The sequence below is a fragment of the Gorilla gorilla genome, chromosome 5, assembly GCF_029281585.2.
Source record: "Gorilla gorilla gorilla isolate KB3781 chromosome 5, NHGRI_mGorGor1-v2.1_pri, whole genome shotgun sequence".
Lineage (NCBI taxonomy): Eukaryota > Metazoa > Chordata > Mammalia > Primates > Hominidae > Gorilla > Gorilla gorilla.
The window spans coordinates 52,765,837-52,778,653 of NC_073229.2; the positions used below are offsets into that span (position 1 = coordinate 52,765,837).

The 12,817-nt window shown below is 45.1% G+C and overlaps 1 protein-coding gene across 15 annotated transcripts in view; it reads left to right on the forward strand.

Annotated features, from left to right (window-relative positions):
- The window catches only part of ANKS1A (ankyrin repeat and sterile alpha motif domain containing 1A), a 215,469-nt gene that overhangs the window by 129,792 nt on the left and 72,860 nt on the right, over positions 1-12,817 (forward strand). For all 15 annotated transcript variants that reach the window (XM_031011972.3, XM_055390220.2, XM_055390222.2 and 12 more), the window contains one exon: positions 11,843-12,429. In XM_031011972.3, coding sequence (XP_030867832.2) covers positions 11,843-12,429 — 587 coding nt within the window. The remainder of the gene's footprint in view (positions 1-11,842; positions 12,430-12,817) is intronic.

A 12,817-nucleotide genomic window follows, 5' to 3' on the forward strand; every position in this document is an offset into this window, starting at 1 on the left:
AAAGTAAAAGTAAAGAAGTAAAGAAACCAAAAAGAGAGACTTGATCATTAAAATGAATTTGTGTTTTTTTAAAGATTTCTGACAATTTTGATCAAGAAAGAGGAAAAAACCGCTACATGTGAGGATGCTATAAAGAATATTGTTGGCTGGGCATGGTGGCTCATGCCTGTAATCCCAGCACTTTGGGAGCCCAAGGTGGGTGGATCACTTGAGGTCAGGAGTTTGAGATTAGCCTGGCCAACATGGCGAAACCCCACCTCTACTAAAAATACAAGAATTAGGCCGGGCGCGGTGGCTTATGCCTGTAATCCCAGCACTTTGGGAGGCCGAGGCAGGCGGATCACAAGGACAAGAGATCGAGACCATCCTGGCTAACATGGTGAAACCCTGTCTCTACTAAAAATACAAAAAATTAGCCGGGTGTGGTGGCACGCGCCTGTAGTCCCAGCTACTCAGGAGGCTGAGGCAGGAGAATTGCTTGAACCTGGGAGGCAGAGGTTGCAGTGAGCCAAGATCACGCCACTGCACTCCAGCCTGGGTGACAGAGCGAGACTCTGTCTTAAAACAAAACAAAACAAAAAAAGCAAGAATTAGGCAGGCGTGATATCACACACCTGCACACCTGTAATCCCAGCTACTTGGGAGGCTGAGGCTGAGAATCGCTTGAACCCAGGAGGTGCCTTTTTTGAGACTCTGTCTCAAAAAAAAAAAAAAAAAGAATATTCTTAATTGTACATTTTAAAATAACTAAAAGAGTGTAATTGGATTGTTTGTAACACAAAGGATAAATGCTTGAGAGGATGGATGCCCCACTCTCCATGATGTAATTATTCCTCATTGTATGCTTGTATCAAAACATCTCGGCCAGGCGTGGTGGCTCACGCCTGTAATCCCAGCACTTTGGGAGGCCGAGGCGGGCGGATCAGGAGATCAGGAGATGGAGACCATCCTGGCTAACAAAGTGAAACCCCGTCTCTACTAAAAATACAAAAAATTTAGCTGGGCATGGTAATGGGCGCCTGTAGTCCCAGCTACTCGGGAAGCTGAGGCAGGAGAATGGCATGAACCCGGGAGGCGGAGCTTGCAGTGAGCCAAGATTGCACCACTGCACTCCAGCCTGGGTGACAGAGCGAGACTCCGTCTCAAAAAACAAACAAAACAAAAAACAAAAACAAAAATCTCATGTACCCTACTATGTACCCACAAAAATTTAAATTAAAAAAATTTTTTTAAATTAAAACTTCAAAAAAGAATACAGCCAGGCACAGTGGCTCACACCTGTAATCCCAGCTCTTAGGGATGCAGAGACGGGAGGATAGCTTGAGCCTAGGAATTTGAGACCTGCCTGGGCAATATAGTGAGACCCTGTTCTCCACAAAAAAGAATAGAAAAAAGACAAAAAAGAATATATAACCTCAAATTAAGAGATTTTAAAAATTAATAATAAGATGATTTATAGGAATAAGTTTTATGTGGTTAATCAGAGTTGCTGCCATCCCCTGGGAGCATTTAGAATTGTTTTGGGGGAGTTTTGGTCCATCACAATGACTGGTTAAGGTGGGGTTGCTACTGGCATTTTGCGCCTGGGGACCAGGAATGCTAAGCAACCTGTACTATGCAGGACAGTCCTTCACAGTGAGTAATTTTCCTACCCAGAAATGCCATTTGTGCCTATAGAAAAAACAAAAGCTGGCAGAAGTGGAAAGCCTTAATAGATCCATGAAGTAGAAAGCCCATCCTCCAAAAAGACACAAGGCCCATATGATTTTATGGTAGTTTTATTTAACTGGGTATTCGTGTTGAATTATTTCAAAAGTAGAAAAAGTCTTCTGAAATCATCATACAGGGCAAGCATAACCAAGAGCAGTGATTCCCGTTTCGTATAGCATAGTCATTTATTTCTCTTTCATGTTTAACTCTTTGCTCGCTGGATGTTCTGGACATATTACCACTCGGAGAAATAGTGGACAACTTTCCAGGTTTGATAGTAAATGGGAATGTAGCCAAGAGCTCTAAAAGCCATCTTGTTCTCTATGGTGCTTTTTTGTAGCATCCACTAATGGTGCTTGGGTCCAGGTGAAGTGGTACTTAACAGAGGACAATCATGAATGATTATCTGAAGACAGTGATACATGTGGACTTTTTGGCGTGCAGTTACACTTCAGAGGTTTTTGAGATTAAGTCAGTATTTCTGAGAGCTACGCATTTGAGTCTGTGCACAGTTTGTGCATGAGTATGAAGACCTTAATCCTTCCAAAGGGGAGGAAACGGTTTTTAGCTTCTCCCTCTACTCCTACATCAGAGTACCAATTCCTTAGCCTTTGGGGAATTCTAGAGTGTAAGTCTTGGCTTTTCCCTTTGCCAGTTTTGGATTGTTTTCTCAGGTGTGCTTCCATCTGTAGTCCCACTTTTACTGTTGGTTTAATGAGATTTCAGGAAGAAGAGAAGATAGGTACCTGTGTTCGATCTATCATCTTTACCAAGAAGTCCAGGCTAGATTTTCAAAATAAATACCCAGGAGTATGTTTGGATGCTTTTTCCAAAGGGAAAACATATCAATGAGACAGTTTGACAATTAAGCCTTATCTTCAGCAGCTTCCTCTTCTCTCACCATCTTTTTTTTAAATAGACAGGGGTCTTGCTCCATTGCTAGGTTGGGGCACAGTGGCACAGTCATAGCTCCCTGCAGCCTCAAGCTCCTGGGCTCAAGCAATCCTCCCTCCTGCCTTAGCCCCCTGAATAGCTAGACTAAAGGCATGTGCCACCATGCCCAGCTAAAAATGTTTTTTAGAGATGGGTTCTCACTGTATTGTCCAGGCTAGTCTCAAGCTCCTGGCCTCAAGCAATCCCACCTCAACCTTCCATGTAGCTGGGGTCACAGGCACAAGCCACTGCACTGAACTTTTCTCACCTTCTTGCATTAGAGGAGCTCCTGCACAAAGTCCTGCTGAATAACTGTCTTCTTATTATTAATTTAGGTTTCTGAGTTGGAATAGTTCAATTTTCTTTCCATTGTGGAACAAGTCCAAGCCTTATGAACTGTGCTTCTAAGTTTTCCTCCACCATATGTATTGACAGCCATTTATATACATGTATATTATGCACTTATATATATGAGACATATGTAAAGTAACTGAAAGATGACAGAATATGTTAAATTCATATAAAAGTGATTTTGGTATCCAAAAGAGGGATAAATTATGTCAGTGTAAGAGATCATGGATGGCTTTATTAACGAAATCACACTTGAGCTGAACCCCTAGATAGAGTTATACCTGATAGGCAGAAGTAAGGAAGGAGAGAGCATTCCAGGCAGGAGGAGTGGCATAGACAACAGTGAGATGATGGGAGGAGATAGAGAGAACATGTCTGGAGAATGGTAAGAGTAATCCGGTTTGGCTGGAACAAAGGGAACTTGTCATAGAGCATTGGATCTCCACCGTCACTGTTTATTCCCGAGACAATGCAGTGTTGTTGAGGCTTTTTGAATCCAGCGACAGGACAGGAGCCACACTTCACAAATATACAATTGTGCACTCTTAGATTGGTTAGACTGGGAGAGACTGGAGGCGGGAATGCCCTAAAGTCAAGAGACTTCACAGAGTCTCTCCAAGGTAATTGGAGCCCAGACTAGAGGGGGAGTAGGAAGTTATAGGAAGGGAGGTATGAATGGGAGAGGTATAGAAGAAGCAGAATTAACAGGACCATGGAACAAAATGTATAGGAATGAGGAGAGGAATTTGAGGATGATTCTGAGGTTTGAGCTTGGTTAATTGAGAAAATAATGTACAACTAACAGAAATAGAGAATTGAGGGAGGGGGCATGTTTGAGGGATGATGTTAAGTCCGGTTTCAAATGTGTTAAGTTTGAGGTGTTTTAGGTACCAGAGAACATCCAAGTGAAGATACTTCATAAACACTTGGAAATATGAGTCTGATGAGAGATGTGAAGATTAGAAATACAGATTTAGGAGTCATCCAAGTTGAGGTGATTCTTAACGTAAAAGAGAATCCAGGCTGGGTGCGGTGGATCTCGCCTGTAATCCCAGCACTTTGGGAGGTTGAGGTGGGCGGATCACTTGAGGCCAAGAGTTCAAGACCAGTCTGGTCAACATGGTGAAACCCCATCTCTTCTAAAAATATGAAAATTTACTGGGTGTGGTGGTACAAGCCTATAATCCCAGTTACTTGGGAGGCTGAGTCATGAGAATCATTTGAACCTGGGAAGCAGAGGTTGCAGTGAACCAAGATCACATCACTGCACTCCAGCCTGGGTGACAAGAGCAAGACTCTGTCTGAAAAAAAAAAAAAAAAAAAATCCATTGCTGAGAGACGAGAGAGATTGAAGAGGTCCAAAACAGAACTTAGCCTGGGCAACATAGTGAGATCTTGTCTCTACGAAAATAAAAAAATTTTAAAAATTAGCTGGGTGTGGTGGTGTGCACCCGTAGTCCTAGCTACTTGGAGGCTGAGGTGGAAGAACTGCTTGAGCCCAGGAGGTCGAGCCTGCTGAACTCCAGCCTGGGCGACAGAGTGAGACCCTATCTCCAAAATAATAATAATAATTTTTTTTTTAAAGAGTAGAGCTTATGTTTAGAGGCGCAAGGGGAAAGAAACATAGGAAGATAACTGGGATAATGCAGTATCTTAGGAGCTAAGGCTGAATGTGACAGAAAACCCTCAATAACTGTGGTTGAACAAGATAGAAGTAAAGAGTGCTGGGCTCAACAACAGTTCATGACTATTAAGGACCCAGTCCCTTTCTGCCATCTCATAGTTCAAGATGACTATCCAAGTTCAAGGCATCAGCATGGGAAGGAAGAAAGGGGAGAATGGCACTTTAAAGATAGTTCCCAAAAGTTACACATGCCACTTTCACTTACAACCCACTGGCCAGAACTTGGTCATGTGTTTACACCTAGCTACAAAGGAGGTGGGAAATAATTGTCTTTATTCTAGGTGGCTGTGAACCTGTCTAAAAGTCCCATAACCAAGGAAGGAAGGGGAGAGTGAGTACTGGGGGCAATGGACAAACAGTATCCATTGATCTAGAAAGAGCTAGAAGAATGAAAACTAGAAAAAGGGTTAGGCAGTTAGAAGGCCATTGGTAAAGCCTAAATGGGGTCTAATTTCTAAGGTAGGAGAGAAGTGACGAAATTACCCCCCAATTTTTACATGGTGTTGAGAGTAGTCATTTAAAAAGTTTGATCTGTCTTCTCAGGAAATTGGTGTGATTGTCCTCCAAAAAGTGCAGGTGCTGTGGGTAAAGACGATGGCTTAAAGAAGAGATGAGGAAATCGATCTTACATAGTTTTCAAGAGATGAATGAAAAGCTCACTGGGCCTGGTAATCAAGCTGGCATTTGAATTATTGCTCTAGCACTTATTGGATGGTGACCATTATTTAGGGAATCATTTAACCTCTTTAAGCCTCAGTTTCTACATGTAGAAGGGATACTAATTCTTACCTCATGGTTGTTGTGAATATTAAAAAGAAAATGCTTGGCATAGGGTCTGGCACAGAAGGAGTAGTACTCAATAAGTAGTAGTTGTTGGAAGCCAGCTGAGTTAGGTGAATTGGTAGAGGACTCAAGTCAGTTGTTTCTTGAGTACTTAAAAGGGCTCAACATTCCAGCAACTGGAGAAGAGAAAGCAAATGGCTATGAATACCCACTACAAGAACTGGCAGAAGATGAAGGGGAGCAAAGACAGCAAATGTGCTATTAAATTAGGCATGGTTAGAAATCGTGGCTGGTTGGAAGCTGATCCAGGCAAAGCTGGTATATTGAAAACTAGGGAAGTTTGGGGGCCAGAGGTCAGAGGTCCAATGACAGGTAGAGAACAGACGCTTTAGGAGTTCAAGAAGAAGGGGGAGATGTAATGAGGTAATCAAGACCAAGTCAATGTGAAACAGTCTGAAGTCCGAAAGCTGGGCTATACCTATGGGCCCCAAGGTGAGTACAGATGGCTCCTAATCTGAAGATTCTCCACTGTGCTGTTACATGTAATCCCAAACCAAACTTATAAGAATACTGGCCTTCCCTGGCATTTGAGTTTTATTCTGCCTCGTTAAAAGGGCTACTCAGAATAAATCAGTCTCCTTTGCAGAGTCAGGAGAAGGGAAACCAGCCTCTCTGTGCAGTGTTAGCATGATGAGCTAAGAGTTCAGAAATGACTGTAAATGAAAAATGGTGATAATGATAGCAGCTATCATTTACTGAATGCTTCCCACGGGCCAGCTGCCATGCTGATTTCCTTTATGTTGATTATGTCATTGTATATCTTGTGACAGATCTTCAGGGTAGGGGCTATTTTTGTCCCTGTTTCAGAGCTGAGGAAGAAAAGGTTAGGTATTGGAGCTGAGACTTAAACCCTAGTGTGACTGAATCCAAAGCCCGTACTTTTAACCATGAGGCTAAAACCATTTCATCAAAAGCCTTGCTGCTATTCATGTTCTTAACATCATAGAACTGGCAGGGACTATAGAGAGGTCATTTAATCACAGATTCAAACTAGCCTAAATCCCAGAGCCCTGGAGAATGCATCCCAGGCATTCATTTTTTGAAAGAGACCTAGAGAGGAAAAGTCACGGGGCTAGAACTAAAACATGGGCTTCTTGAATCCCTGTCTAGCTCTTATTCTATTTCTCAGGTTGCCATGGACCAAAATGAACTCAGTCTATTTGTCTTATCAAATTGCAGTCTTCAGCAAGTGTCTGAATAACTTGGTCAGGACCTTCCTTCCAGGAAGAGCGTGGTGACCCTCTGAAAGCAGCCACGTACTTGGGAGTTCTCCTGCACACCCATGGTTTTTGATGCTCACTATAGTGACTAGGCAGCTGGAGGATTCCAATCCTAATGATATGGAGAACACAAAACAACATGGGACACTGGGTCCCCCAGCCTTCTTCTCTGGGCCTGAGGGGAGATTTGAATTAGCAACTCCTCACATGAGCTGCATTCTTCAGCCTTAATTTAAGTGGGCAGAGGTGAATGAAAATGTGTAAATGTTGAAATGTTATTATTCAAAAGCCCTTGAGATCCCATAGCTCATCGTAGTAATTAAAATGCAGCATAGAAGACCCCTTGCTTCAGTAGCTCACAGGGTATAAGGAAAATGAATGAGGATCACAAGTTGATGGGATTGGGAATTAGTATGCTGGTGTGCCATATTGAGTAGAACAGCTGGCCTCGATGTATGGGTAGCATAAGAAACAGGCCTCCCTCCCTGTGTGCCACTATCTCCTTGTTTCTCTCCTAGAAGGGCAGACTGTGGGGAGGTCAGAGCTCGGGGAACATGGGAAGTAGTGTAGGAGAAAGGCCTAAGGGTCTCTTCTGCAACTTCACTAGTCCCTGGGCATGAGGTTTGTTGCCCAGGGTGGTCTCTAACTCCTGAGCTCAAGTGATCCTCCTCTCTCAGCCTCCCAAAGTGCTGGGATTACAGGCATGTGCTGCCACACCTGGCCCTTCTCTGCCTTTTCTAATGTATTTTTACTTCTCTGTAAGCCTGACAAGGTCTTATTTCTCCTTCAGTGCTCAGCTCGAAAGCTACCTCTTCTAAGAAGCCTTCTGGTTCAAAGTAATCAGGCTTTCCTTTTTGTCTGCCAAGCATATGATTTATGCCTGTCTTAAAACATCTATTGAGGCAGACTTGGTGTCTTTATTTTTTTTATTTTTTATTTTTTGGTGAGACAAGGTCTCGCTGTGTCTCCCAGGCTGGAGTGCAGTGGCATGATCACAGCTCACTGCAGCCTTGAATTCCTGTACTCAGATTATCCTCCCATCTCAACCTCCCAAATAGCTGGGACAGCAGGTGTGCACCACCACACCCAGCTAATTTTTAAATTGTTTATAGAGATGAGGTCTCGCCATGTTGCCCAAGCTGATCTTGAACCCCTGAGCTCAAGCAATCCTCCCACCACAGGCTCCCAAAGCGTTGGGATTACAGGCGTGAGCCACCACACCCGGCCTCTTTATCCTCATATCCACCTGGGTGCCTCCTGAGGACAGACACTTCATACATTTGCCCATGGGATGAGTGGTTACAGTGACAGTTCTGGGGCCTGTCTCAGAGTTTCTCACTTCAGCCCTCTCACCATATTACCTTCTGTCCCTTCCTTCTGCTGTTCAGAGTTATAAGGATAGTGAAGGTAATGAATGCTTGTGTAGTGCTTTATATCTTACAGAGTACTTTCATGTACCTTATCTTTGATGATCCTTGTGACAGACCTGTGAGGAACGGAGAAGTAGTTGGTCTCATCTGTGAGCAAAGTGTGTTGTAACGGACCCTGTGTGGAGGATAATAACAATTTCAACATCTATTGAGAGCGTGGCATGTGCTAGACACGGTTCTTAATGCGTTACACGTATAATTTAATTACCGCAACAATCCCCCAATTAAGATCCCAGAATTGCACAAAGAAGTGATTTGCTTAAAAACTGCTTCTTGATCAGTATATTCTATTGTTAGCACCTTGTCCCTAAGAGACCTTATATTATCCTTACTTTGCAGAAGGAAGAAACCATTGAGTAATTCTTTTCCCACCCATTGATCTGCCAAAAAAAACTCATCTTGGCCTTGGATGTAGTTTTTAATGGGAACAAGAATACCAGCCTTAGGGTCTTGGATCTCGGCAAGCTTTTCAGATACCAAAGTGTCTTTCTTAGGAATTGCCTGTCTAAGTCATATGATTATAAGAATTTCTTTCCATCATTTCTTATATTCCACAAAATATTGGTGGCTTGTGGTTTCTCTAATAGGATTATGACCCTCAGAGATTCTTCCTCCACATATTTCCTTCCTCCGTAAGTTTCCATTCTTTCCTTCTACCCACTTCCTTCCCCTTGGCATGTGTCTGGTATTGAGCCCTTGGCATCTGTCTCTCTTTCATCATTGATAGCTAGCATGAATGGGTGGCTGTTTCACAGGGCCTGCATTGTTGGCTCCCACAGCAGCAGTTCGAACATTCTCTGTGGCCTGGGTTCTGAGGTCCACCCTGGCAGTGTGAGCCAGGCTGGCCCCCAGTTCTGAGCTGTGGTGTTTCTTTTCATTGTTGGTGCCTTAGCTCTCAGTTGTTAAATATGAAGCTGGAAGTTGATACAAAGCAGTAGAAGCCTGTGCTCCTTTTACCAAAGTCATCTTGCATTCAAATATAGTCAGAGGGACATTGTACCTTGGGCCAGGATCTGTAGGAAGTCAGCTATTAGAATGTGGTCCCAGAGATGGCAGATTTTACAGCCTGATTAACTCTCCCCATCAGCTTCTCCTAGGAAGTACTATTGACCTGAACCACATTAAATGGTCATGTGTCATCCTCACTGTAGCCCCACCATGCAACACCACGGGGTAGCTTTGTTCTGGCTGCCAGTTGTTATATGTAATATTCGTAGCTATGAGTCGTGGCTTCCTGGGGCCTTGGTTAAGCTATATGAAACTCTTATGTAGTCAGCATTCCTTCTTCCCTAGAGAAAGGATTCAAGTTTTTCAGGGTTTGTTCATTGCTCAGGACCTGACCTTTAAGTTGAGTTGAGGTGTGAAAGTCCCAAAGTGGTCAAGTTTGAAAGTCCCAAAGTGATCAAGTGTAGAGGAGGGGCCCAGCACAGTGGCTCACGCCTATAATCCAGCACTTTGGGAGGCCAAGGCAGGCAGATCACTTGAGGCGAGGAGTTTGAGACCAGCCTGGCCTGGCCAACATGGCAAAACCCCGTCTTTACTAAAAATACAATAAAATTAGCTGGGCGTGGTGGCACACACCGGTACTCCCAGCCACTAAGGAGGCTGAGATGGGAGAATCGCTTGAACCCAGGAGGCAGAGGTTGCAGTGAGCCAAGAGTATGCAACTGCATTCCAGCCTGGGCAACAGAGCAAGACTTGGTCTCAAAAAAAAAAATAAGTGTAGAGGAGAGAGATGCCAAAGTTGGTGCTTCTGTGCTCCTGTGGATAAGTAATCAGAGCCATAAAGTGGAGCTAATGGGCTGCCCCTGGCCACTTCTCTAGACTCGTGAAAAGCTGAACAGACTGTGGAGACTGAACTGCTCTTCTGGAGCTGGGAGGGGAGAGGGGGCAATGGGAGAACTGTATCCCTGCTCAGCCCTCAGCGAGTTGGGCTCACTGTGAGAGCTGGTTGTTGAGACCATTTCTTAAAGGCTGTTTTGAAAAAACCACTGTTGGAGGAGAGTAGCGTCATGCGTGGGCATTGGAGACTGTGTTTTAGTACATTGTGTTTATAAAGCACTGCTCATTTTGCACCCCTCCTCACCTGGCTACCTTCTCCAGTTGCAGAACTGAACCTCAGGAAGGGGCTTTGGGCCTTCAGGCGTGCTGTTGAGGGAGAGTGGGTGCTGTGTAGACAGCAACAGGAGAGGTACCCAGGCAGGCATCTCACATCCCTAAGGGGGAGAAGCGTGCCATCATGACATGGTGGAGACCTGGATTCTCATCACTATCATGACATTAAAGGGATTTTTAAGTATCATGCAGCCCAGCCCAGTCACTTTAGACACTGAGGCCCAATAAGATGAAATCACTGCCAAGGTCACACAGCTAGAGAACAGCTCAGCCAGGACCAGAGCCAGATCTTCAGGCTCCTAGGTTGAAGTCTTCTCCTGCACCACCTGGGGTAACCACTAAGACTCCTCATCTGTAAACATAGTTGGCCCTTTTGGTTCTAAGATTCTCTGAGCTCATGAATAGTTCTTGAGAGTTTTGAGCAAACTAGGGAATTGTTTGGTATAGGTGCAATAGATCCCATGTATAGAGAAGATTAAGTTGAATATTATGGAATGTGAGCTAGTGCTGGACACAGTGTTATTTACTCTGATGATGTGGGTTAAAATCTGTAATGGGACTGAGTTCATGCAAGGAAAGCCCCTGGGTGTGCCAGTGTAGTGCTGATGTTAGATTCTGATTTGGCCAATTATTTATGCTACTTCAGGGTGAGGTATTTGAGTGTACAGTAGTAGCTGTCCTCATGAGCTAGTAGTGTCAGATTTCTAGGATGTTAGGGAAGTCTCGAGAGAACTGCAAATGTCTCCTGGCATTGACAAATTAGACCATTTTGTTTTCAGTGGATCAACTAAGGTTAAACTTAAACAAATATGAGCAGCTGGGAGATTTTGGAAGAAGCAAGATGTGCACATTCTCAAAAAAAAAAAAAAAAAGAAAGAAAGAAAAGTCTGTGCTCCCTGAGGAAGGAAGGATGAGGCGTGGAACTCGGAATGGCCCCCTCCGAGGAAGGAAGCAGTTATTTCTCTGCCGTTTTGTTTCTGTTAAGGAATTCCAGAAGTTGCAGGTTGTGGATCATGACCTCTTTTTTTTTTTTTTTTTTTTCTGTTGCTGCTTGCCAGAGGAAGGGAGGGCGGGTGGCCTTTAAATAACACTTTGGCCTTTATGGAAATGTATCAGATGTTCCAGGAGTGGGTCTCACTGCTCGCGCTTGCTCACTGGTGCTCTTGCTTTTGCTTCATGTTCACTCACTCTGTCCTGACTTGTGTCCTTTCTCTAGGTTATAGTTAACACTCTTCTCGCCTTATATAGCAAGGTCTGGTCGTTAATGTTAACAGAAATCTAACAACAGGGAAGGCTGCCAGATAGCATTAATCAGGCCAGTGTTTGGAATTTCATAAATGCTCTGACTTTGGGTACAAATTGAACATTAAGAACAATATGAAAACTGTCTTCCTTCCTCTCTCTTCTTCTCTCCTCTCCCCCTCCCCAGCCTATCCAGTTTCTCTCTCTGTTTCTCTGTGAATTCCTCTGCTTTGCCATATGCTTGCTGCATTGGAACTTTGTTGATTTTTGCCACGTTTAATTTTTTATTTCTCTGTCTCTCCGTCCACTCCAAGACCACAGGCGGAGCAGCAGCAGCCGGAGCCAGGACTCTGCGGAGGGGCAGGACGGGCAGGTCCCAGAGCAGTTCTCAGGCCTCCTCCACGGCTCCTCCCCGGTGTGCGAGGTGGGGCAGGACCCTTTCCAGCTGCTCTGTACCGCTGGCCAGAGCCATCCAGACGGGTCCCCCCAGCAGGGCGCCTGCCACAAGGCCAGCATGCAGCTGGAGGAGACGGGTGTGCATGCTCCTGGAGCCTCCCAGCCCAGTGCCCTGGACCAGAGCAAGAGAGTGGGCTACCTCGCAGGCCTGCCCACCACCAACAGCCGCTCGCACCCTGAAACTTTGACTCACACAGCATCTCCGCACCCTGGTGGTGCTGAGGAAGGAGACCGGAGTGGGGCCAGGAGCCGAGCCCCTCCCACTAGCAAACCCAAAGCTGAACTCAAACTCAGCCGCAGCTTGTCCAAGTCTGACTCTGATCTCCTGACCTGCTCACCCACAGAGGACGCTACCATGGGGAGTCGGAGTGAGTCCTTATCCAACTGCAGCATTGGGAAGAAAAGGCTAGAGAAGTCACCCTCCTTCGCCTCGGAGTGGGATGAGGTAAGGCCGACATGACGTCACAGGGAGCTGGGCTGGCCAGGCTGGCTGCAGCCCACCACAGCTCCCGTGAGTGCCAACTCTCAGGCCCAGGATCTGGGCAAGGTTGCTCTGGTCCCTTCACTCCGTAACTAATGTGTTTCTGACAATCGTAAGAAGAGGCGAGCCTCAGGTAGTCTGGATCACAGAGGACAGGTCCATTAATGGTTAAATTAGAGGGTGGAGGCCCCAGCAGAGCAGGGCTGAGGGAGGGGCACTTTCTAGAAATGACATGCTGTTTGGAAATATTTGGATCCCATCAGCCCCATTGAGAGAATCGTGCTCACCCTGGAGATGCTTAAGAGCTGGAGTACTTCCTATGAGTCCTTCAGGAGGAAAAGAGAAGATCCAG